Source organism: Salmo salar, chromosome 10 (assembly GCF_965601325.2).
Source record: "Salmo salar chromosome 10, fSalSal1, whole genome shotgun sequence".
Lineage (NCBI taxonomy): Eukaryota > Metazoa > Chordata > Actinopteri > Salmoniformes > Salmonidae > Salmo > Salmo salar.
The window spans coordinates 124,046,889-124,071,392 of record NC_138300.1 but is presented as its reverse complement, the minus strand read 5'-3'; the positions used below and the strand labels follow the sequence as shown (position 1 = coordinate 124,071,392).

The 24,504-nt window shown below is 38.8% G+C and overlaps 1 protein-coding gene across 1 annotated transcript in view; it reads right to left on the bottom strand.

Annotated features, from left to right (window-relative positions):
• LOC106592222 (uncharacterized) overlaps window positions 1-24,110 on the bottom strand; it is a 44,575-nt gene extending 20,465 nt beyond the window's left edge. The window contains 26 exon segments of the mRNA XM_082956647.1: window positions 4,256-4,495; window positions 4,636-4,815; window positions 6,949-7,056; window positions 7,217-7,355; window positions 7,456-7,607; window positions 10,587-10,687; window positions 10,807-10,856; window positions 11,033-11,184; window positions 11,444-11,547; window positions 12,030-12,156; window positions 12,425-12,519; window positions 14,147-14,311; window positions 14,592-14,729; window positions 14,995-15,064; window positions 15,422-15,529; window positions 17,094-17,232; window positions 17,481-17,598; window positions 19,043-19,168; window positions 19,516-19,732; window positions 19,904-20,007; window positions 20,225-20,315; window positions 22,420-22,534; window positions 23,193-23,260; window positions 23,465-23,667; window positions 23,795-23,857; window positions 23,992-24,110. Coding sequence (XP_082812773.1) covers window positions 4,256-4,495; window positions 4,636-4,815; window positions 6,949-7,056; window positions 7,217-7,355; window positions 7,456-7,607; window positions 10,587-10,687; window positions 10,807-10,856; window positions 11,033-11,184; window positions 11,444-11,547; window positions 12,030-12,156; window positions 12,425-12,519; window positions 14,147-14,311; window positions 14,592-14,729; window positions 14,995-15,064; window positions 15,422-15,529; window positions 17,094-17,232; window positions 17,481-17,598; window positions 19,043-19,168; window positions 19,516-19,732; window positions 19,904-20,007; window positions 20,225-20,315; window positions 22,420-22,534; window positions 23,193-23,260; window positions 23,465-23,667; window positions 23,795-23,857; window positions 23,992-24,061 — 3,243 coding nt within the window. The 5' untranslated portion in view covers window positions 24,062-24,110.
• Between the last annotated feature and the right edge of the window lie 394 nt (window positions 24,111-24,504).

Here is a 24,504-nt window from a genome sequence, read left to right as displayed (position 1 = left end):
TTGGCTGCGTTTACACAGGCAGTCCAATTCAGATCTTTTACCAATAATTTTCATATTTAATACCTATCTGATCTTGTCCTTAATGTGTAAACAGCAAACAAAAAACACATGGAATCTGATCTTTTGAGCTCTGATTTATACCACTTCCATATGTGGATCTCAATCCTGATTGAAATCCTATTCTCCATGTGATCTCTGTCTGGACGCTCAGATCTGATGCTTTTGCTCTAATGTGTTTGTTTTGCACATGACCTGCCATTACCATGACAACCTGCAATTACCATGACAACAACCCCAAAATGTAAAGGACAGGAAATGAGCTTTCCATCGGTATGCTTCTTCAGACCCTACAAGAGTGTGAATGAACCAATCTGATATTGGCCACATGTAAAACTAAGCGTGGACAGTCAGAAAAAAATATTGGCTATAAAAAGAAAATCAGTATTAGGTTGTTAGGAAATGTAAATAAGGCCTTTAAGGCCTAGATTCAATCCGTGTTATAGAGCGATTGAGCCAACAAATGCAGCGTTTACCATGAATGTGGTCTCCACGAACACGGAAATATAGGTTTTTAAAGGTGGATAGCCAAAAAGGGAATCTAGCCTTTTTAGAGTTGAGCCCTCAGTCTCCTGACTCACATCTCAGGTCCATATTTATATTGCAGATTAACTTTTCTACTACCTATACTGCAGTAACGTGTAGAGGGGTCAGTGGCTGGTTAACAACTGGTTATTATCAAAGCCAGATTTACTCACAAATAAACCTTGATGAAGGCCAAGTTCCCCATACAAGCTCCAACAACCAGAGGGATTTAGGCTATTAATCCTTAACCTGTTGGGGATAGGGGGCAGTATTTGCACGGCCGGATAAAAAACGTACCCGATTTCATCTGGTTACTACTCCTGCCCAGTAACTAGAATATGCATATAATTGTTTGATTTGGATAGAAAACACCCTAAAGTTTCTAAAACTGTTTGAATGGTGTCTGTGAGTATAACAGAACTCATTTGGCAGGCCAAAACCTGAGAAGATTCCAAAGAGGAAGCGCTCTCTCTGACTTTTTCTTGGCCTTCTTGATCATCTTTAACCAAAACAGGGGATCTCTGGCATAACGTGACATTTTCTAACGGAATATTATCGCTTTTTTGCGAGAAAAATAGCATAAAAATTGATTTTAAACAGCGTTTGACATGCTTCGAAGTACGGTAATGGAATATTTTGAATTTTTTTGTCACGAAACGCGTCGGGCGCGTCACCCTTCTTTACCCTTCGGATAGTGTCTTGAACGCACGAACAAAACGCCGCTATTTGGATATAACTATGGATTATTTGGAACCAAACCAACATTTGTTATTGAAGTAGAAGTCCTGGGAGTGCATTCTGACGAAGAACAGCAAAGGTAATCAAACTTTTCTAATAGTAAATCGGAGTTTGGTGAGTACCACACTTGGTGGGTGTCAAAATAGCTAGCCTGTGATGTCCGGGCTATCTACTCAGAATATTGCAAAATGTGCTTTCACCGAAAAGCTATTTTAAAATCGGACATAGCGAGTGCATAAAGGAGTTCTGTATCTATAATTCTTAAAATAATTGTTATGTTTTTTGTGAACGTTTATCGTGAGTAATTTAGTATTCACCGGAAGTGTTCGGTGGGAATGCTAGTCACATGCTAGTCACATGCTAATGTAAAAAGCTGTTTTTTGATATAAATATGAACTTGATTGAACAAGACATGCATGTATTGTATAACATAATGTCCTAGGATTGTCATCTGATGAAGATCATCAAAGGTTAGTGCTGCATTTAGCTGTGGTAATTGAAGTATGGAGGTAGCTTTATGGCAACAAAAATAAGGGGTTAAATATGTCCCCCCCCCAAAAAAAGTTTATTCCTGAGCTTTCTTAAATCTCCTAGATATAAGACAGATACTTTAGAATCTTATTCGTTATGATTTATTTTTGACTGTCTTTTTTGCCATTTATGAATGTTGTTATAGCCTGTAAAGGCCAAATTCAATATTTTAAATGTTTTTCTTTCTCATATATGTATTTTTGAAACATAAAGGGGTCCTAAAATTATAAATGAAATATTTAAATGATCAATGGTATCTTAAACAATTCCATATGTAATCCCCCCACCCCCCAACTACTTAGACTTTTAAGAGAAAATAAAAATTTTCACCAAATGTAGATACCAATGTAGCCAAGATACACAAGCGATAGCCTCTGTTCAGATTGTTTTAACCTGCCGACTGCATGTATCTGCTGTAATGTCTATTGAATGTACCTGCTGTACTGTCTATTGAATGTACCTGCTGTACTGTCTATTGAATGTACCTGCTGTACTGTCTATTGAATGTACCTGCTGTACTGTCTATTGAATGTACCTGCTGTACTGTCTATTGAATGTACCTGCTGTACTGTCTATTGAATGTATTGGCTGTACTGTCTATTGAATGTATTGGCTGTACTGTCTATTGAATGTATTGGCTGTACTGTCTATTGAATGTATCTGCTGTACTGTCTATTGAATGTATTGGCTGTACTGTCTATTGAATGTATCTGCTGTACTGTCTATTGAATGTATCTGCTGTACTGTCTATTGAATGTATAGGCTGTAGTCTCTATTGAATGTATCTGCTGTACTGTCTAATGAATGTATCTGCTGTACTGTCTAATGAATGTATCTGCTGTACTCTCTATTGAATGTATCTGCTGTACTGTCTATTGAATGCATCTGCTGTACTGTCTATTGAATGTGTCTGCTGTACTGTCTATTGAATGTACCTGCTGTACTGTCTATTGAATGTACCTGCTGTACTGTCTATTGAATGTACCTGCTGTACTGTCTATTGAATGTATTGGCTGTACTGTCTATTGAATGTATTGGCTGTACTGTCTATTGAATGTATTGGCTGTACTGTCTATTGAATGTATCTGCTGTACTGTCTATTGAATGTACCTGCTGTACTGTCTATTGAATGTATTGGCTGTACTGTCTATTGAATGTATCTGCTGTACTGTCTATTGAATGTATCTGCTGTACTGTCTATTGAATGTATAGGCTGTAGTCTCTATTGAACGTATCTGCTGTACTGTCTAATGAATGTATCTGCTGTACTGTCTAATGAATGTATCTGCTGTACTCTCTATTGAATGTATCTGCTGTACTGTCTATTGAATGCATCTGCTGTACTGTCTATTGAATGTGTCTGCTGTACTTTCTATTGAATGTATCTGCTGTACTTTCTATTGAATGCATCTGCTGTACTGTCTATTGAATGTATCTGCTGTACTGTCTAATGAATGTATCTGCTGTACTGTCTAATGAATGTATCTGCTGTACTCTCTATTGAATGTATCTGCTGTACTGTCTATTGAATGCATCTGCTGTACTGTCTATTGAATGTGTCTGCTGTACTTTCTATTGAATGCATCTGCTGTAGTCTCTATTGAATGTATCTGCTGTACTTTCTATTGAATGCATCTGCTGTACTGTCTATTGAATGTATCTGCTGTACTGTCTATTGAATGTATAGGCTGTAGTCTCTATTGAATGTATCTGCTGTACTGTCTAATGAATGTATCTGCTGTACTGTCTAATGAATGTATCTGCTGTACTCTCTATTGAATGTATCTGCTGTACTGTCTATTGAATGCATCTGCTGTACTGTCTATTGAATGTGTCTGCTGTACTTTCTATTGAATGTATCTGCTGTACTTTCTATTGAATGCATCTGCTGTACTGTCTATTGAATGTATCTGCTGTACTGTCTAATGAATGTATCTGCTGTACTGTCTAATGAATGTATCTGCTGTACTGTCTATTGAATGCATCTGCTGTACTGTCTATTGAATGTGTCTGCTGTACTTTCTATTGAATGCATCTGCTGTAGTCTCTATTGAATGTATCTGCTGTACTTTCTATTGAATGCATCTGCTGTACTGTCTATTGAATGTATCTGCTGTAGTCTCTATTGAATGTATCTGCTGTACTTTCTATTGAATGCATCTGCTGTAGTCTCTATTGAATGTATCTGCTGTACTTTCTATTGAATATATCTGCTGTAGTCTCTATTGAATGTATCTGCTGTACTTTCTATTGAATGTGTAGGTTACGCAAATGAAAGTATTTATACGTGTGTCTTTTTGTCTTTGTTTATATCAGCTGCACTACATCAACTTCCTAACAACTTTGGTTGGTATGGCAATAAAGTATTGAATCTATATTGAATAGTATCTGCTGTGTACTGTACCTGTGAGTGGCAGGCTGAGAAAACCTTACTGGTGATGATGCTGCAGCGTTTGAGAGACCAGGACTGCCTGTATGATCTTAAAGTGCATGGGTTTTTTATGACATCAGCGTTGGGGCAACTGGGTGACACTTTCCAGCTGTTTCCAAACTCCAGAGCTTCAACCACCACTTCCTGGTTTCTGGACGTGAAGTCGTTCTTTCCATTACCGTCATAGTTTCCACACAGACCACACACTTGGCCCTGGAAGGAAATTAAACATTTAAAAAGAATAACATGAAGTAGCTAATAAAACATTTTTTTTTAAATGGTATGCCAATGCAATTGCTAAACAAAGATACAGTGCAATCACTGGTTCAAAATGTCCTATTCTAGTCACTCACCTGGAAGGTAGAGCTGAGTTTGATGAACAGGCTATTCTTCTTATCCCACATGAGGATCAGGCCATTTTCAGCCTCAACAACAACATAGAGACCGATAGAGTGGACCTGGTATGGCACGTCTACCCCGTTCTCTTGTTTGATCACTTTTACAGATTCATCTGCTAGTATGATCTCATTGCTCTGAAAGAAAGAAACAGAAAGTGTTCATTGCTAATGTAGTACTAGTAGACAGGTTTTATACTGTGGTGGTGCTGGGTGTTACACTGTGGTGGTGCTGGGTTTATACTGTGGTGGTGCTGGGTGTTACACTGTGGTGGTGCTGGGTGTTACACTGTGGTGGTGCTGGGTGTTACACTGTGGTGGTGCTGGGTTTATACTGTGGTGGTGCTGGGTGTTACACTGTGGTGGTGCTGGGTGTTACACTGTGGTGGTGCTGGGTGTTACACTGTGGTGGTGCTGGGTTTATACTGTGGTGGTGCTGGGTGTTACACTGTGGTGGTGCTGGGTTTATACTGTGGTGGTGCTGGGTGTTACACTGTGGTGGTGCTGGGTTTATACTGTGGTGGTGCTGGGTTTTACACTGCGGTGGTGCTGGGTTTATACTGTGGTGGTGCTAGGTTTATACTGTGGTGGTGCTGGGTGTTACACTGTGGTGGTGCTGGGTGTTACACTGTGGTGGTGCTGGGTGTTACACTGTGGTGGTGCTGGGTTTATACTGTGGTGGTGCTGGGTTTTACACTGTGGTGGTGCTGGGTTTATACTGTGGTGGTGCTGGGTTTATACTGTGGTGGTGCTGGGTGTTACACTGTGGTGGTGCTGGGTGTTACACTGTGGTGGTGCTGGGTTTATACTGTGGTGGTGCTGGGTTTTACACTGCGGTGGTGCTGGGTTTATACTGTGGTGGTGCTAGGTTTATACTGTGGTGGTGCTGGGTTTACATTGTGGTGGTGCTGGGTTTTATACTGTGGTGGTGCTGGGTTTTACACTGCGGTGTTGCTGGGTTTATACTGTGGTGGTGCTGGGTTTATACTGTGGTGATGCTGGGTTAGCTAACACTAACCCAAATACATAGCTAACCCAAACCCTAATACATAGCTAACCCTAACCCTAACCCAAATACATAGCTAACACTAACCCTAATACATAGCTAACCCTAACCCTAATACATAGCTAACCCTAACCTTAATACATAGCTAACCCTAACCCCAATACATAGCTAACACTAACCCAAATACATAGCTAACCCTAACCCTAATACATAGCTAACCCTAACCCTAATACATAGCTAACCCTAACCCTAACCCAAATACATAGCTAACCCTAACCTTAATACATAGCTAACCCTAACCCAAATACATAGCTAACATTAACCCTAATACATAGCTAACCCTAACACAAATACATAGCTAACACTAACCCTAATACATAGCTAACCCTAACCCAAATACATAGCTAACCCTAACCCTAACCCTAATACATAGGTAACCCTAACCCTAATACATAGCTACCCTAATACATAGCTAACCCTAACCCTAATACATAGCTAAACCTAACCCAAATACATAGCTAACCCTAACCCTAACCCTAATACATAGGTAACCCTAACCCTAATACATAGCTACCCTAATACATAGCTAACCCTAACCCTAATACATAGGTAACCCTAACCCTAATACATAGCTAACCCTAATACATAGCTACCCTAATACATAGCTAACCCTAACCCTAATACATAGCTAACCCTAACCCTAATACATAGCTAACCCTAACCCTAATACATAGCTAACCCTAATACATAGCTAACCCTAATACATAGCTAACCCGAACTCTAATACATAGCTAACCCTAATACATAGCTAACCCTAACCCTAAAACATAGCTAACCCTAATACATAGCTAACCCTAATACATAGCTAACCCTAATACATAGCTAACCCTAACCCTAATACATAGCTAACCCTAATACATAGCTAACCCTAACCCCAATACAAAGATAACCCTAACCCAAATACATTGCTAACACTAAGCCTAACCCTAATACATAGCAAACCCTAATACATAGCTAACCCTAATAAAGAGGGGTGATGTTTGTGCTTCTATCAAATCTACCCGACAAGAATTCTAAGCAGACACTCCGTCAGACAGCCCTGTCAATCTGCTAACAAAACGCATGAGGGGTTGAGATAAGTGCATCCAGAGGTCAGCATGCAATTCCCCTCACAGCCACCGGTGTCGACATTGTATCAAATGTCCAGACTTGTCTATTGTACCTTTAATGCATTTATGAAGCCGTTTATGAACAGTAGTTCCTACCCCCAAGAAGAGCTTGATGGCCTTGGAACAGGTGGTGCCAGTGGTTCCACAGGGAATGTTCTCTGTGATCACTCTGAAGGTACCGTTTGCATTGTTGCTGCAGTAGTCCTGCAGGATGTATTAAAATACACAATCAGAAAACCTTGGCCTCTTAGTTATTATATCTACTTCATCTTAATCATAATTAGAAAATGTGTGCATCATACATAAAGTAAGGGTTTTATTAAAATACAAAAAAAATCATAAATACAAATGATTATTTCCCTACCTGAGCAAGAGTGTATTCACAATCTCCATTGAAAGTGAACCTTTTCTCATCAAAAGTGATGAAATGCCCATCTCCATATATGGCACACATCCCATCACACTCCTTATTGGTACACTGCCATTTTCTCCCTTCGCAGGTGCTACAATGACGCAAACATAATCACATGGCAAGATTTTAGAGGGAAGCATTTGACATATCCAAAGAAGAAGAAGAAGAAGAGTGATAGAAGTTGATTTTACCAGGTATTGCAGTCTACTTTGAGCACATGTCCTGGTTGGTAGTAGACTCCATTGTGAGAACAGGGACATAGGTCTTCCTTGATGCATCCTCCGTTTCCATCAGACAGCAGACCATCAGGACATACACAGCCCGACACACACTCTGCACTGATCTATAACACACAATGAAATAGGGAAGGACTGATATCAATTTAAGTTGGGCATTATGGGCCTGTATGTTCCTCCACCCTCCAGGGCATAAGATGTGGATATTATGTGCCTGTATGTTCCTCCACCCTCCAGGGTATAAGATGTGGGCATTATGTGCCTCTATGTCCCTCCACCCTCCAGGGTATAAGATGTAGACATTATTTGTCAAATGGATCAATTGATCAAGTGTTTGAAAAGACACAAGGATGACTTTTAAGGATGATCTCCTTGAGGTTCATGGAGATGAGGTTCTCTGTAAACGTTACAGATGTCTGCTCAAACAGAAACCCTCTAAAAAGTAAATCTCATCGGAGGATATCGTTTGGATCCTGGGCCTAGCTATGTCTAAGGTAATAAACAATTTGATCAATCTGACACTGTTTAAACATAACATTGTCCTTGTATGTTTTTATTAACGTGTTGTAAAGCATGTTTTTATTAACGTGTTGTAAGGCATGTTTTTATTAACGTGTTGTAAGGCAACGTTTTAATTAACGTGTTGTAAGGCATGTTTTTATTACCGTGTTGTAAGACATTTTTTTAACGTGTTGTAAGGCATGCTTTAATTAACCTGTTGTGGTATATGGGGCAGTATTTTCACGGCTGGATAAAAAACGTACCCGATTTAATCTGGTTACTACTCCTGCCCAGAAACTAGAATATGCAAATAATTATTAGATTTGGATAGAAAACACTCTGAAGTTTCTAAAAATGTTTGAATGGTGTCTGTGAGTATAACAGAACTCATATGGCAGGCAAAAAGCTGAGAAAAATTCAAGCAGGAAGTGCAAAGTCTAAGAATTGTAGTTCTTCTTTTGATTCTCTATCGAAGCTACAGTGTCTGTGGGGTGACGTTGCACTTCCTAAGGCTTCCATTGGCTGTCTAAAGCCTTCAGAAAGTGGTTTCAGCATTGTCCTGTCACTGGGCAGAGTATAGGAATTAATTCACTGAGTGGTCTGCCTGGCAACAAAGGGAATGGATATGCGCGGTCACGTGAACACGCCGTTCCTTCTTTTTCTTCTTGAATGAATATGCTGTTGTCCGGTTGGAATATTATCGCAATTCTATGTTAAAAGTACCATAAAGATTGATATTTAACAGCGTTTGACATGCTTCTAAGTACGGTAATGGAACATTTTGACTTTTCGTCTCTCGTTCAGCGCTCGCGCATTATGCCTTTGGATAAGTGATCTGTACGCACGAACAAAACGGAGGTATTTGTACATAAATATGGATTATTTGGAACAAAAACAACATTTCTTGTGGAAGTAGCAGTCCTGGGAGTGCATTCTGACGAAGATCAGCAAAGGTAAGAGAATATTTCTAATACTAATTCTGAGTTTAGGTTGCACCCGAACTTGGCGGGTGTCTGAATAGCTCACCTTGATGGCTGAGCTATGTACTCATAATATTGAAAAATGTGCTTTCTCCGTAAAGCTATTTATAAATCTGACACACCGGTTGCATTCAGGGGTAGTCCATCTATAATTCTTTAAATTATTTTTATATATTTTGTCAACGTTTATGATGAGTATTTTTGTAAATTGATGTGCACATTCACTGGACGTTTTGGTGGGAATACATTTTCTGAACATCACGCGCCAATGTAAAATGCTGTTGTTGGATATAAATATGATCTTTATCGAACAAAACATACATGTATTGTGTAACATAATGTCCTAGGAGTGTCATCTGATGAAGATCGTCAAAGGTAAGTGCTTCATTTAGCTGTGTTTTGGGTTTTATTGACACATGTCCTTGCTTGGAAAATGGCTGTGTGATTATTTTTGTCTATGTACTCTCCTAACATAATCTAATGTTTTGCTTTCACTGTAAAGCCTTTTTGAAATCGGACAATGTGGTTACATCAAGGAGAAGTGTATTTTTAAAATGGTGTAAAATAGTTGTATGTTTGAGAAAGTTGAATTATGACATTTTGTTGTTTTTGAATTTGCCACCCTGATATTTCACTGCCTGTGTCCCGCAGGTGGGACACTAGCGTCCCACCTAGTCCATAGAAGTTAAAACGTGTTGTAAGGCATGTTTTAATTAACATGTTGTAATGCATGTTTTTATTAACGTGTTATAAGGCATGTTTTTATTAACGTGTTGTAAGGCATGTTTTAGTTAACGTGTTGTAAGGCATGTTTTAATTAACGAGTTGTAAGGCATGTTTTTATTAAAACGTGTTGTAAGGCATGTTTTAATTAACGTGTAGTAAGGCATGTTTTAACTAACGTGTTGTAAGGCATGTTTTAATTAACATGTTGTAATGCATGTTTTTATTAAAACGTGTTGTAAGGCATGTTTTAACTAACGTGTTGTAAGGCATGTTTTAATTAACATGTTGTAATGCATGTTTTTATTAACGTGTTGTAAGGCATGTTTTTATTAAAACGTGTTGTAATGCATGTTTTTATTAACGTGTAGTAAGGCATGGTTTTATTAACATGTTGTAATGCATGTTTTTATTAACGTGTTGTAAGGCATGTTTTAACTAACGTGTTGTAAGGCATGTTTTTATTAATGTGTTGTAAGGCATGTTTTTATTAACGTGTTGTAAGGCATGTTTTTATTAAAACGTGTTGTAAGGCATGTTTTTATTAAAACGTGTTGTAAGGCATATTTTAATTAACGTGTTGTAAGGCATGTTTTTATTAACGTGTTGTAAGGCATTAACGTGTTGTAAGGCATGTTTTAATTAACGAGTTGTAAGGCATGTTTTTATTAAAACGTGTTTTAAGGCATGTTTTTATTAACGTGTTGTAAGGCATGTTTTAATTAACGTGTTGTAAGGCATGTTTTTATTAACGTGTTGTAAGGCATGTTTTTATTAACGTGTTGTAAGGCATGTTTTTATTAACGTGTTGTAAGGCATGTTTTAACGTGTTGTAAGGCATATTTTTTACATGTTGTAAGGCATGTTCCATTGTAGACTTACACAGTGACTGTCTAGTGTTTGACAGCTCTTCTGACACTCTGAGCCCTTGGCTCCGGGCCCTGCACTTGAACAGTTGAAGAAACCCATTGGTTTTTCACAGGCTGTAGGGAACAAAAGTAGGCTTTATAGGTTAGTAGGGACTAAAGTACAGAGTCTTAGTGGTGAAGTGATTTGCTGTATTTAGCAAATAAAGATGTGTTCTGAATTTCAGAGTACTCACATAATTGTTTTGGTTCTCCAGCACAGCTTAATTTCCCTTGTCTGCAAGAGCTGGGTGGTTAAGAGGGATACAAGAGGAGGGGGTTAAGCATGGTTTAACATGCCTCTTGCAGTAAACCAAGACTTCAGAAGAAGACATTCGATTTCTAAATATTTTAGTAGACCCACAACATAGAAAACCATCAGAGTTTCAGAGACTTTCTTTCACATGCCAACCAAGTCCTCACCAAGTAACCCCATAGATCCTGGTGACCTCTCCAGGGGGTACTACTGTGCCTCCATGGTAGCAGGAGCAGCGTGAGGCAGGGACACACTCTCCCTGGTCGTTCAGGTAGGTTCCCTCGGCACAGCCACAGCCGTCCACAGACACATGGTCTAACTGTTCAATTAAATAAAAAATGTTTTATCCATGATGGGAAATTACTTTGGGCTTGCCTCCAACAACAACAACATCCACAACAACAAGAAGATACAAGACAACAACAACAGCAACAACAAGACAACAACAACATACACAACAACAACAAAACAGCAACAACAAGAAAACGACAACAAGACATTAATAAAATGAATAATAATAACAATAATAATATTAAATAAATTATATTAATAGAAATGAGTTGTCCATGTAAATGCACCTGGCAGGTAAAGTCTGGCTGGCTCAGTGAACGACAGGTGCGGTCACAGCTGGTCATGGTGTAGTCATAGACCATCGTGTCAGGGCAGCTAGAGGAGTACTTCCCTGTGGAAAACAGTATGGTGATTCAACATTTAATTATATCTTTTGGGGTATTTTGTTTTTAAATAAGAGGGTAAACCCTGAACACCGTGGGTAAATAGGAGGGTAAACCCTGGACACCGTGAGTTAATAGGAGGGTAAACCCTGGACACCGTGGGTAAATAGGAGGGTAAACCCTGGACACCGTGGGTAAATAGGAGGGTAAACCCTGGACACCGTGGGTAAATAGGAGGGTAAACCCTGGGCACTGTGGGTAAATAGGAGGGTAAACCCTGGACACCGTGGGTAAATAGGAGGGCAAAGCCTGGACACCGTGGGTAAATAGGAGGGTAAACCCTGGACACCGTGGGTAAATAGGAGGGTAAACCCTGGGCACTGTGGGTAAATAGGAGGTTAAACCCTGGAGACTGTGGGTTAATAGAAGGGGAAACCCTTCTTTAATTAATAAATAAATAATTAAATTCAGTATCTGATGTTTATCTTACCACAGGTGGTGTTTCTCCATCCACTGAGCAGGACGCCTGCAGCAGCACATGCATGGACGTAGGAGGAGACCGCAGCACACATGCACTCCTCACTCCTCTCACAGTTACAGCTGTCATATAGGCAGATCTATAGGGAGAGAAGAAGAAACAGAAGAAGAAGAAGGTTCAGTTATAAGATGTGTTAATGAAGAAAACTACTGTTTTCTGAAATCACACACAAGCACAGGACAATAGTATCATACAAATCTGATTAGATGTTTTGAGATAAATAAAATTAATATTATATCATTTTGATATAGAACTTCTTAAATAATTGTTTAAATATATATTCATAGAGCTTTTGGGATAACTCTGTAATTAAAGAGCAATTGACTAATTAACATCATCACACTTACTTCCTTGTAGTAATTTGGGTTGATCTCAGTGTGGCATTGGGAAAATATTCCTGCACGATCTGACAGCATCGAGCACCAGTGCTTGGCATATCTCTCTGTAAAACATATGAGATTTTAGCAACATTTCACAAAGTACAAAGAAAAAAATCTAGGCATCTCAGTAGACATATGTAAGTGTAAGCCCCAAGAAGTATTCCAAGGTTCTGATAAAGGCTCTCTATGCCGAAACATAATGAAACAATTGAAATGGTTAGTTAGAAAAAAAACTCAGATCTATGAACAGAGTGATCCTTTTTCTACGACTATTTGGATAGAAAACACTCTGACGTTTCTAAAACTGTTTGAATGATGTCTGTGAGTATAACATAACTCATATGGCAGGCAAAAACCTGAGAAAAATTCAAGCAGGAAGTGCAAAGTCTAAGAATTGAAGTTCTTCTTTTGATTCTCTATCGAAGCTACAGTGTCTGTGGGGTGGGTTAGGGTTAGGGTTAACCCTAACCCTTTTCAAGTGATTCCCTATCCAGTACACAGTGACTTAGGGTTCATTTTGCACTTCCTAAGGCTTCCACTAGATGTCAACAGTCTTTAGAACGTTGTTTCATGCTTCTACTGTGAATATGGAGCGAACAAGAGGGCCTGGAGTCAGATGAGTGAGAAAATGACATGAGCTCAGAGGCGCGCACTCACGTGAGTGACATTGGAATTGACATTGGAATTGTCTGGTTGGAATATTACTAAAGATTTATGTTACAAACGTCCTAAAGATTGATGCTATACATCGTTTGACATATTTCTACGAATCTAAATAGAACTTTTTTTGACTTTTCGTCGTGACATTATCGCGCGTTTCCTGCATTTAGAGTAGTCAACACGCGAACAAAAAGGAGGTATTTGGACATAAATTATGGACTTTATCGAACAAAACAAACATTTATTGTGGACATGGGATTCCTGGGAGTGCATTCTGATGAAGATCATCAAAGGTAAGTCAATATTTATAATATTATTTCAGAGTTTTATTGACTCCACAAAATGGCGAGTTTGGTTTTGTGTCTGAACGCTGTACTCAGATTATTGCAAAGTGTGCTTTTGCTGTAAAGTTTTTTTTAAATCTGACACAGCGGTTGCATAAAGGAGAAGTGTATCTATAATTCTTTGAATTACAGTTTAATATTTTATCAACGTTTATGATGAGTATTTCTGTAAATTGATGTGCTAATTCACCGGAAGTTTTGGGAAGCAAAACATTTCTGAACATTACACGCCAATGTAAAATGGGGTTTTTGGATATAAATATGAACTTTATCGAGCAAAACATACATGTATTGTGTAACATGAAGTCCTATAAGTGCCATCTGATGAAGATCATCAAAGGTTAGTGATTAATTCTAGCTGTTTTTCTGGTTTTTGTGACGCCTCTCCTTGCTTGGAAAATGGCTGTGTGGTTTTTCTTGTCAAGGTGATGTCCTAACATAATCTGATGCTATGCTTTCGCCGTAAAGCCTTTTTTGAAATCAGACAATGTGGTTGGGTTAACGAGAAGATTATCTTTAAAATGGTGTAAAATACTTGTATGTGTGAGAAAATTGAATGATGAGATTTTTGTTGTTTTGAATTTGGCGCCCTGCTATTTCACTGGCTGTTGAATAGTGTGTCCCGCAGGTGGGACGGTCACGTCCCACATACCCCAGAGAGGTTATAAAGAGGTTGAAGGAGTACCATTCTCTACACTCAGACTGCATGGGATCTCAAAGCTCTGTGCCACATCAGGACAGCTTGCTTTGTTCTTCCACGTGTTGGCAAATGATTCAGCGGTTCCTTCCACGAGTCCATTGATGGTTCTGAAGTCATCAGCTTGGATGCTGTTAAAGTCTCCGCAAAGACCTGGATAAGAGGTACAAAACATTATAACAGGTGGTTTGAACTAAAATTGACTAAAGATGCAATACATCAAGTATCATTAGTTTATTAATAATTGTTTCAGGTGAGGTTTGACCGAACCCCTCAAACAACTGGTATAGTGACACACATTACATTAACAATAGTTTGATAACCAATCAGCTTGTATAATAATAATAATGCATGAGATTTATATAGCGCTTTTCAAAGACCCAAAAACGCTTATCTTTTCACAAAGACGTTAAATGAACAGAGAGAAACATACCCTGGGTTTTTTCTTTGTGTGAACTGCTAGCTACGATGTAGACCTGCATTATAGGTGTTATCTGCACCTCTAGTCGGAGCCCATAAGAGGTATGCACAACGATGTAGAACGTAGAGGGCTGAAAGATCTTTACATCCGCTGTGGAAAATATACACAAGTTCTAGTCACAATCTGGTTTACCATGAACTTTTAGCTCCCACTTCCCTATTGTGGGATGCTTATGGTGTTACATGCTGCTAGACAAGGAAAGAAAGACAATAAAAAGAGACAACTTCTGGTACGGTACGTACTGCACGGGAAGGGTTTCAAACATACGTTTATACTGATTAATAACTACAAAAAAATAGACAGATATCACATTTCTGTATCCCTTTTCTCAAGCAGCCATCAATCAGTCACTCACCCATGAAAAGCGGCAACTGAGAAAACATCTTGTTGACAAAGACCTTTCCACTGGCCTCGATGACGATAATCTGCAAGTGACAAATTACAACTTGAGTAAAAACAACTCCACTGGTGATAAGAAGTGTGGAACAGGGTTGGAGTCAATTCCAGTCAATTCAGAGAGTAAACCTAATTCCAATTCCAAATGTTCCTCACTGAAAAAACAATGAAGAGCATTGGAATTGGAATTTCAGTGGACTGCCTGAATTGACTGGAATTTAAATGGAATTTACTCCAACCCTGAAGTGGTGATACGAGTCACTGACAGCAGCAGAAGTCTCAACATTGAGCTTTTTTCCCCTGAACATATACAACATGGTTTGATGTTGATATATTTTAATATGACACTATCAGGTGGGTGTGTCACTGCAGAAAGGCTAACTTACCATGGACTCTGGAGTCACCAGGGTTACAGATCTTAGGCAGGTCTCAATGTCCGTCTTCCCACATTTCACTATGTCACCCAGGACTGTGAAAGCAGTCTTGTTGGTTTGCTGGGGACAATTGGTACAAGGTATGACAGTTAAGTTATGGTATGACAGTAAAGTTAAGGGAACTAATTTTTTGTAACACACTACTTACTACTTGCCTACTTTCGGTTCTAGGGAATTACAGTTCCTTCAGGAAGTATTCACACCCCTTGACTTATTCCACATTTTGTTGTGTTACAGACTGAATTTAAAATGGATTAAACATATATTTTTTCACACAATACCCAATAATGACAAAGTGAAAACATGTTTTTAGAAACGTTTGCTAATTTATTGAAAATGAAATACAGAAATATCTTATTTACATTAGTATTCACACCCCTGAGTCAATACATGTTAGAATCACCTTTGGCGGTGATTACAGCTGTGTGTGTTTCTGGGTACGTTTCTAAGAGATTTGCACTCCTGGATTGTACAATATTTGCTATTATTTATTTTTGTACATTCTTCAAGCTCTGTCAAGTTAGATGTTGATCATTGATAGACAGCGATTTTCAAGTCTTGTCATAGATTTTAAAACTGATTTAAGTTCAAATTGTAACTAGGCCACTCAGGAACATTCAATATCATCTTGGTAAGCAACTCCAGTGTATACTTGGCCTTGTGTTTTAGGTTATCGTCCAGCTGAATGGTGAATTTGTCTCCCAGTGTCTGATGGAAAGCAGACTGAACTAGGTTTCCTCTAGGATTTTGTCTGTGCTTAACTCCATTCTGTTTATCTTTTATCCTGAAAAACTCCCCAGACTTTAATGATTACAAGCATACTCATAACATGAAGCAGCCATAACATGATGCAGCCACCACAATGCTTGAAAATATGAAGAGTGGTACTCAGTAATGTCTTGTATTGTATTTGTGTCACGTCCTGACCAGTATAAGGGGTTATTTGTTAATGTAGTTTGGTCAGGACATGGCAGGGGGTGTTTGTTTAGAGTGTTTCGGGGTTTGTTGGGCTATGTTCATATTTAAGAGGGGTGTTTGTTTAGAGTGTTTCCGGGTTTGTTGGGCTATGTTCTTTATTAGTCTATTTCTATGTTAGTTCTAGTATGTCTATTTCTATGTGATGTTTATTGGGTGGACCTTCAATAGGAAGCAGCTGCTCCTCGTTGCTTCTAATTGAAGGTCCTATTTAAGAGGGGTGTTTTTCTATGGGATTTGTGGGTAGTTGTTCCTTGTTTAGTGTTTGTTACACAACAAAATGTGGAAAATTTCAAGGGGTGTGAATACCTTCTGAAGGCACTGTACATTATGATTCAACTTGATTGAAAAGTCTGATGTTATTTATGAGATTAATATGGATAGTGATAGCAATGGTATCTATAAGCACCTCCAATGCAAGTGACTGCCAGCTGTCAGCCGCAACCTATGCTTGATGTGGCCCGTTCGTGGGCCAGTACATGTTCGCTAGCGAGTTAGGAGTTAAATCTACTAAACATACAGTACGTGTCAGCATGGAGTCATATTACTGCCAACTGACATGGAATCTGAATTGAATCACTGTGAATTTGTATGAAAAAAAATCACATTTTTATTCAGTATTTCTCCATACAGTAGGTTAGATCCTTACCTTGGACAGGACATATGAGCAGTCTCCATGGAAGGTGTAGGCTTTCTCATCGTAGGTGGTGATGTGGGAACCTCCCACTATGGAGCAGGTAGCTGGGCAATCTAGATCCACACAACTCCACTGGCCTTGGATACAGGTACTAACAGAGAGAGACAGTCAGTTTAGCCTCAACACATCCGGCTCAACACATCCAGTTTAGCCTCAACACATCCAGCTCAACACATCCAGCTCAACATATCCGCCTCAACACACCCGGCTCAACACATCCAGTTTAGCCTCAACACATCCAGTTTAGCCTCAACACATCCAGCTCAACACATCCGCCTCAACACATCCGCCTCAACACACACAATAATTCAGTGTATATAAACACAATGCAGCTCTTACCATTCATGGCATGTTCTTGAGAATGATTGTCCAGGCTGGTAAGTTTGTCCGTTGTGGAGACAAGAGCACTGGTTCACAGCTACACAGCCAGTCTGAGTGATGTCATCAAACACGGTTCCTATGAGAAAGGCATTCAACACATTTAGTCACCTGATCCCATGAATTACATTCAATACATTACATTTAGTCACCTGATCCCATGAATTACATTCAATACATTACATTTAGTCAGCTGATCCCATGAATTACATTTAATACATTACATTTAGTAATTTGATCCCATAAATTACATTAAATATATTTAGTCACCTGATCCCATAAATGACATTCAATGAATTTAGTCCTTCCTTATCTCATAAAATACATTGATCCATGTAGTTCAATATCTTAATTACTACGGTACATCTGTTGCAGAACTTTTGCCAAATAATGAAATCTCCAGTCCTACAATAAGGCTACTCTTCCAATCTATGTAACCTTTAACCTGTTACTGGTTTAAAGAGCCACATAACTGATATCAGGGTTTATACAGTCTTCCTGGTTTAAATAGCCACATAACTGATATCAGGGTTTTATACAGTCTTCCTGGTTTAAATAGCCACATAACTGATATCAGGGTTTTATACAGTCTTCCTGGTTTAAATAGCCACATAACTGATATCAGGGTTTTATACAGTCTTCCTGGTTTAAAGAGCCACATAACTGATATCAGGGTTTATACAGTCTTCCTGGTTTAAATAGCCACATAACTGATATCAGGGTTTATACAGTCTTCCTGGTTTAAATAGCCACATAACTGATATCAGGGTTTTATACAGTCTTCCTGGTTTAAATAGCCACATAACTGATATCAGGGTTTTATACAGTCTTCCTGGTTTAAATAGCCACGTAACCATTATGAGTTTTAATACAGTCTTCCTGGTTTAAAATCCAGGGATGTTGACTCCAGTCATGTTGCAACTTGAGACTTGACAAAAAGTAAAACACTTCCCAGTAGACTTGGACTTGAGCATCTATGACTCGTAATTTAACTTGGACTTGAGCTGTATGACTCGATTTGTCATCTTGCGCATGTAAACCTGTCTGGGAGGGGGGGGGGGGTGCAGTTTGTAAAATGTGGGGCCAAAATCACTGAACTTTACTTGGTACTTACCCACTATTATTTGGGACTTGACTCTTAACTCGAAAAATAAGACTTGAGACTTGCTTAGGACTTGAGAAAATTGAGACTTGGTTTCATCTCTGTTAAAATCAGTGAGTGTGCAGTACCGGCAGAGCAGAAGCATCCGTCGGTGAGATTGCATTTGTTTATTTTTAATGCTACTTTAAAATAGTTATATAGCTGACATATGATGTTGTACTCAGCTACTTTAAAATAGTTACACAGCTGACATATAATGTTGAATTCAGCTACTTTAAAATAGTTACATAGCTGACATGTGATGTTGTGTTCAGCTACTTTAAAATAGTTACATAGCTGACATATGATGTTTTGTTCAGCTACTTTAAAATAGTTACATAGCTGACATATGATGTTGTATTCAGTAAATGAGTGCATGTACCAGCAGGGCAGAAGCATCCGTCAGTGCAGTGTTCCTCACAATGCTGGTTCCTCTTTGGGTTGGAGCAGGTATCAGTGCAGGGACTACCACACTCCTGGTACTGCATGCTTAAAGGACACGTCTTCACTGCTCAACACAGACAAATAACCCTGGTCACATATCTGTTTCTGAGTCTTCATTATTTCACATTTTCACATATTCTTCTATTGAAATCATTGGAAGACTAAGTGAAAATTGGGATTTGCTCCTCAGTTTTCAGTCACATAAATGTAAATACTAGCATGTCAAAGAAGAAGACACTATAGATTACCTAAGGCAAAGCATTATTGCATGTCAAAAGTGTTTACTTTGAGTTACAACAAAGCTCTGGCTGAGGAATTTTTTCCCATCCCACATCAAAACTACCAACAGAGAAATACAAACAAACAATCCAAAATAAAAACAAAAAGGATATGCAAAATAGATTCCCTTACTGCAGAACTGGTCGGTCTTCCACTCTTGGGGTTTCCCCCCTGCGTGAGCACACTGGCGGGAGTACTCGGACATGGTGGGGCAGGCGCAGGAACTGCTGCTGCTGTTGCCACAGTGACACATGTCTTCTGCACAGGCCTTGATGAAGGAGTCTGTGGCAATCAGGTCCTTACAGCTACTGAAGGCAAGACTGGTGAGAAGCTGCTCACAAAGTTCGGTCTGAAAGGATGAAGAAGAAGAAGAATTACTAGAGGCAACATAGAGGGATAATGAACTGATCAAATGTCAGCCATGATGATGTTGATATTGATATTTTAAACTAACAGTCATGTTTAAATGTAATGAATTAGAAATCTTAAATGTTCAGCTCAGATCTAGGCTTGTAAATACCTGTTCTTCACACTGTTCAGTGTGACCAGGGATTTCTGTACAGGTCTCTGTTGGGCCATTCATCTTCCAAATATCACCATAGTCGATTGTCTTCAGATGATCACCTGTAGGAAAATAAACATAGTTTTATCTTAGCTGTTTATTTCCCCTAACAAACAGTCTCTGTCATCATGTGTTTTGTGTTTTTGATAACCCTTTCTTAAAATGGTACCTAGAAAAATACTTTATAACCCCTTCCTAACCCATAGATTGAACCTATACATTCATAAGCAGAACAGGAGCGTAATCCGCCCCTCTAAGACATTTGGTGATTTTGTTTACCATGACTAATGAACTCGTCGTAAATCTGGACTCCGTTGAAGTCTCCACACAGCCCACAAGTCTGATTCTGGAACTTTGAGTCCAGCTCCACCTATAATACCAATGGAAGATAACTGAGGGTTAATGCATCGCAAATATGTAGATTACACATACAGCTAGCTGGCCATGCAGCTACAGCAGTTCATATGTACTGACATTTCACATGCATCAACTGTTCCACCCTGGGTACCAGTCTGTTTATGCTAACATTCCACTCCTTGTTCTAGCCTGGGTACCAGTCTGTTTATACTAACATTCCACTCCTTGTTCTAGCCTGGGTACCAGTCTGTTTATACTAACATTCCACTCCTTGTTCTAACCTGGGTACCAGTCTGCTTATGCTAACATTCCACTCTTTGTTCTAGCCTGGGTACCAGTCAGTTTATGCTAACATTCCACTCCTTGTTCTAGCCTGGGTACCAGTCAGTTTATGCTAACATTCCACTCCTTGTTCTAGCCTGGGTACCAGTCAGTTTATGCTAACATTCCACTCCTTGTTCTAGCCTGGGTACCAGTCAGTTTATGCTAACATTCCACTCCTTGTACCTGTGTTACAAGCATTTCGCTACTTCCGCAATAACATCTTTTTAATATGTGTATGCGACCAGTAGAATTTGATTTGATATACCTATGTTTGGCATATGATGCTGAGTACAAGGAGTGGAATGTGAGCACAAAACAGGCACTGTGTTTCAGGTTAGGTATGTACAGATAGGATCAATACAGAGCATTAGGATACCTAAAACAAATACAAAAGTGTGCCCAGGACTTTGCTAATATTATTCAATGTTTAATGTATTGTATACCCAAGTGGTTGTTCATTAAAGTGAATTATGTGGATTAGGGATCACGTCTACAATATGTCTACAATAGGAAACCTGTTTCAATGTAGTTTTATTCTGGTCTGACATGAAATGGATAGGATCTGAACATCAATACCAAATACATTCACTGTATGAATCTTCCCAACTATTTGTTTCTCCGTTTTAATAATCAGGATTCTATTTTTTGTTGGTTTGTGTTCTATAAACATCTGAAAGGGGGAGGTGTCTTACAATCCACTCTGTTTTTACCTCTCCTGCACATGCACTCTTCCCTTTAAAACCTTTTAAACTCTCATCATGTTATTAAAAACTTTTAAAATCTCATCATGCTGTTAAAACCTTTTAAACTCTCAACATGTTGTTTTGTATTTTCCTGCGTGCATTTAGAATAATAATAAATGAAGCATCATATTCATGATGTTTTCCTCATTAAATTGAATGTGAGTTGTCTGGAAACTGGTCTGTCTGCTTTGCAAATTAGTTTTAGTCTGAGGTTAGGATGTTTGAGTACACTGGGATTATTTACGTACACACGAAGGGGAACGATGATACATACAGTATTTACTCACTGCAATGTCAATAGATATTGAGACAATATCGTGACTTCTGATCTAATCACACTCTGGAACTGATTAAAATAATATGTTCTTCCATACTGTCCCCACCAAATGGCACCCTATTCCCTATATAGTACACGACTTTCAACAAGAGCCTTATGTGCCCTAATCCAAAGTAGTGCACTATAAAGGGAATAGGGTGCCATTTAGGACAACAATTTTCTGAGTTTTTTTCACTGAAGCCTAGATGATGGGTTGTTGGAGGAAATACATTGGTCCACATCCTTGATTGGAGCAAAGCCTATTCTAATATCACTTTACCTGCAAATCTGTGGCCTTACTAAAGAGACCACAACTGTTGGTATGATCGTTAGACTGAATAAAACAACTTTTAATGTAAGAATGTTGTATGTCACCGTGCAGAAATATAACCCAGGAGGTAGATTGATTATTGGTCTGTCCTGTCCCATCAGTGGTTAATAACACTCTGTTCCCACTCTTATCCCAACAGTTCCTCTAACACTGATGTTCCCACTCTTATCCCAACAGTTCCTCTAACACTGATGTTCCCAACAGTCACTAGCTAACTACAGACCGTTTTCATCAGGACCAGAATATTGCACCAAAGCATCACATTTACATTTGACATTTAGCAGACACTCTCATCCAGAATGATTTAAAATCAGTGTATTGAACCAAAGCAGGTGAAACAACCACATATCACTGTAGTTTAACAGAAGACGTATGGAAATGAGTAAGCATACTGAACACATACCCAGAGGGAATCATCTTCATTCCACATGACGACTAACCCCAGCTTGGCTGTGATCTTCACATAGGAAACAGTCCTCTCAATGAAGATGTTAAACTGACCAAATGGTATGGTGACCCTAGGGGGACAAACAATAAAGTGTTCATCAGAGAGGAGAGTCGGTATTTCAACAAGGGTCGAAATTGTCCTTTAAAGTATTTTCTTTGTATTTTTCTTCCTCCCCTATTGAGACTGTACTAGGTAAACATGTCTGTATACAGTAGGATTTCATCAAATGGAATTTCAGCTTGATAACTTTCATCTGTAAATGCACATCAACTAAACTTCAGAATATGAATTTTACCTCTGAATGCTGTACAATGAATGATTTTAGATCGCTGATGAACTCACTGTTGCTCGTTGAAACTGACATTATGTAGATTATTAATACAGCAAAAAGTTGATCTCAAGGAGAGTTAAATGATGATGCAGCACTGCATCCATTTTTTTAAATTCTGAATTTTACCTCAAGTCTTTATGCAAAAGTAGCAACTGAATGCAAGTGAAGTGAAAAATAAAATACTTCCCATTCTTTTTTTTCCTACATATGATAAATGCAATTGAACGAAACAAAAAAAAGTTTGATCTCTGAATAAAATTAATCCCATTGGATGTAGTTACGTGATAACATAACATACCCGTATCATTTGCTTCCTGTATTACTATATATTTTACACATCTAAGAGCCAATGGTTTTACACATCTGAGATCCATTGTTGACTAGACTGGGAACTCACTTTAATCCGTTGACGCTGACGTTACCGTTGGCCAGCTCCACGAAGGTTCCATCCAGCTTCAAAGAAACCTTAATAATAATAATAACGGTAGGACATTTTATTTGACAGACGCCTTTCAGGACCCTCAAGGTCACCTTACATTAAGATCATAGAGCAATAAACACAATTAATCAATAGTGCAATTTAAAAACAATTAATCAATAGTGAAATTTAAAACAATTAATCAATAGTGAAATTTAAAAATAATTAAAAGACTGATCACAAAGGAATACCTTGGTGATGGTGGGCAGCCCATCTACCTCCCCGCGCTGCAGCTGAATGTTAAAGGCCTCGTAGCCACTGCTGCTCTTACACAACGACGACAGCACGTAGTTACAGGTGTAGGGCAGCTGGAAGAAGTCTCCATCGTAGGTTTTGTAGTGGTAGTTACCCCATGTGCTGCAGACCTGCCCGTTATGAGTGGGACTCACTCCTGCTGCATGGGGGGAAATGTACAGTATAGTTGCACCATCCATGTCTGAATATAAGATGTATAGTATAACAGTACAGTAGAATATAGATATTTGAATATTAGGTGAAATATATTCAACAACACAAATTACCTGATAAGATTTGCAGTTTGGAATCATATAGACTCCCAATGGAAGTCATATCTGGAATCATAACTGGAAATAGACAGGGAACAAGTCTTATTTTGCTTCTAATCCAGCTCTTCTTTAGTTCCTAAACTATGCTACATGGGTTATCCAAAGGTGATATTAAATTGTATTTCATCATATCTTGTCTTGTCTTTTCTTACCAGTGTTAGAATGTGCAGCAGATAGTCCGAAGACGAGAGCGATCCACGGCTTCACCCATTGGAGTGCCATGATGGTTCTTCTAACGAGTCCTCCTGGTCCACCTGAACAGATATTCTCCCTGTTCCTACTGATACTGTGAGGCACCAGGTGCCTGCTTTTAAACTACTACACTCAAGGAAGTACCTTGATGATGCTGGGATAGTTGATTCTGTATCTAAGGAGGGGACTGATCAAACTTTAGGTGTTAGCATTGTTCTGTTTGTCTGTCTGTCAGAGGTAGGATTACCTGTCATTGACATTGTGTAATGTATTAATCATAATAATCCCTAGGTAACTATCGATATTCCTGATAAGTAGGGTACATCCCAAAAGTGTTCCCTATACAATGAGTGTACAGAACATTAAGACTCCTTGTGAAAGCTATGATCCCTGATTGATGTCACCTGTTAAATCCTCTTCCATCAGTGTAGATGAAGGGAAGGAGACAGGTTAAAGAAAGATTTTTAAGCCTT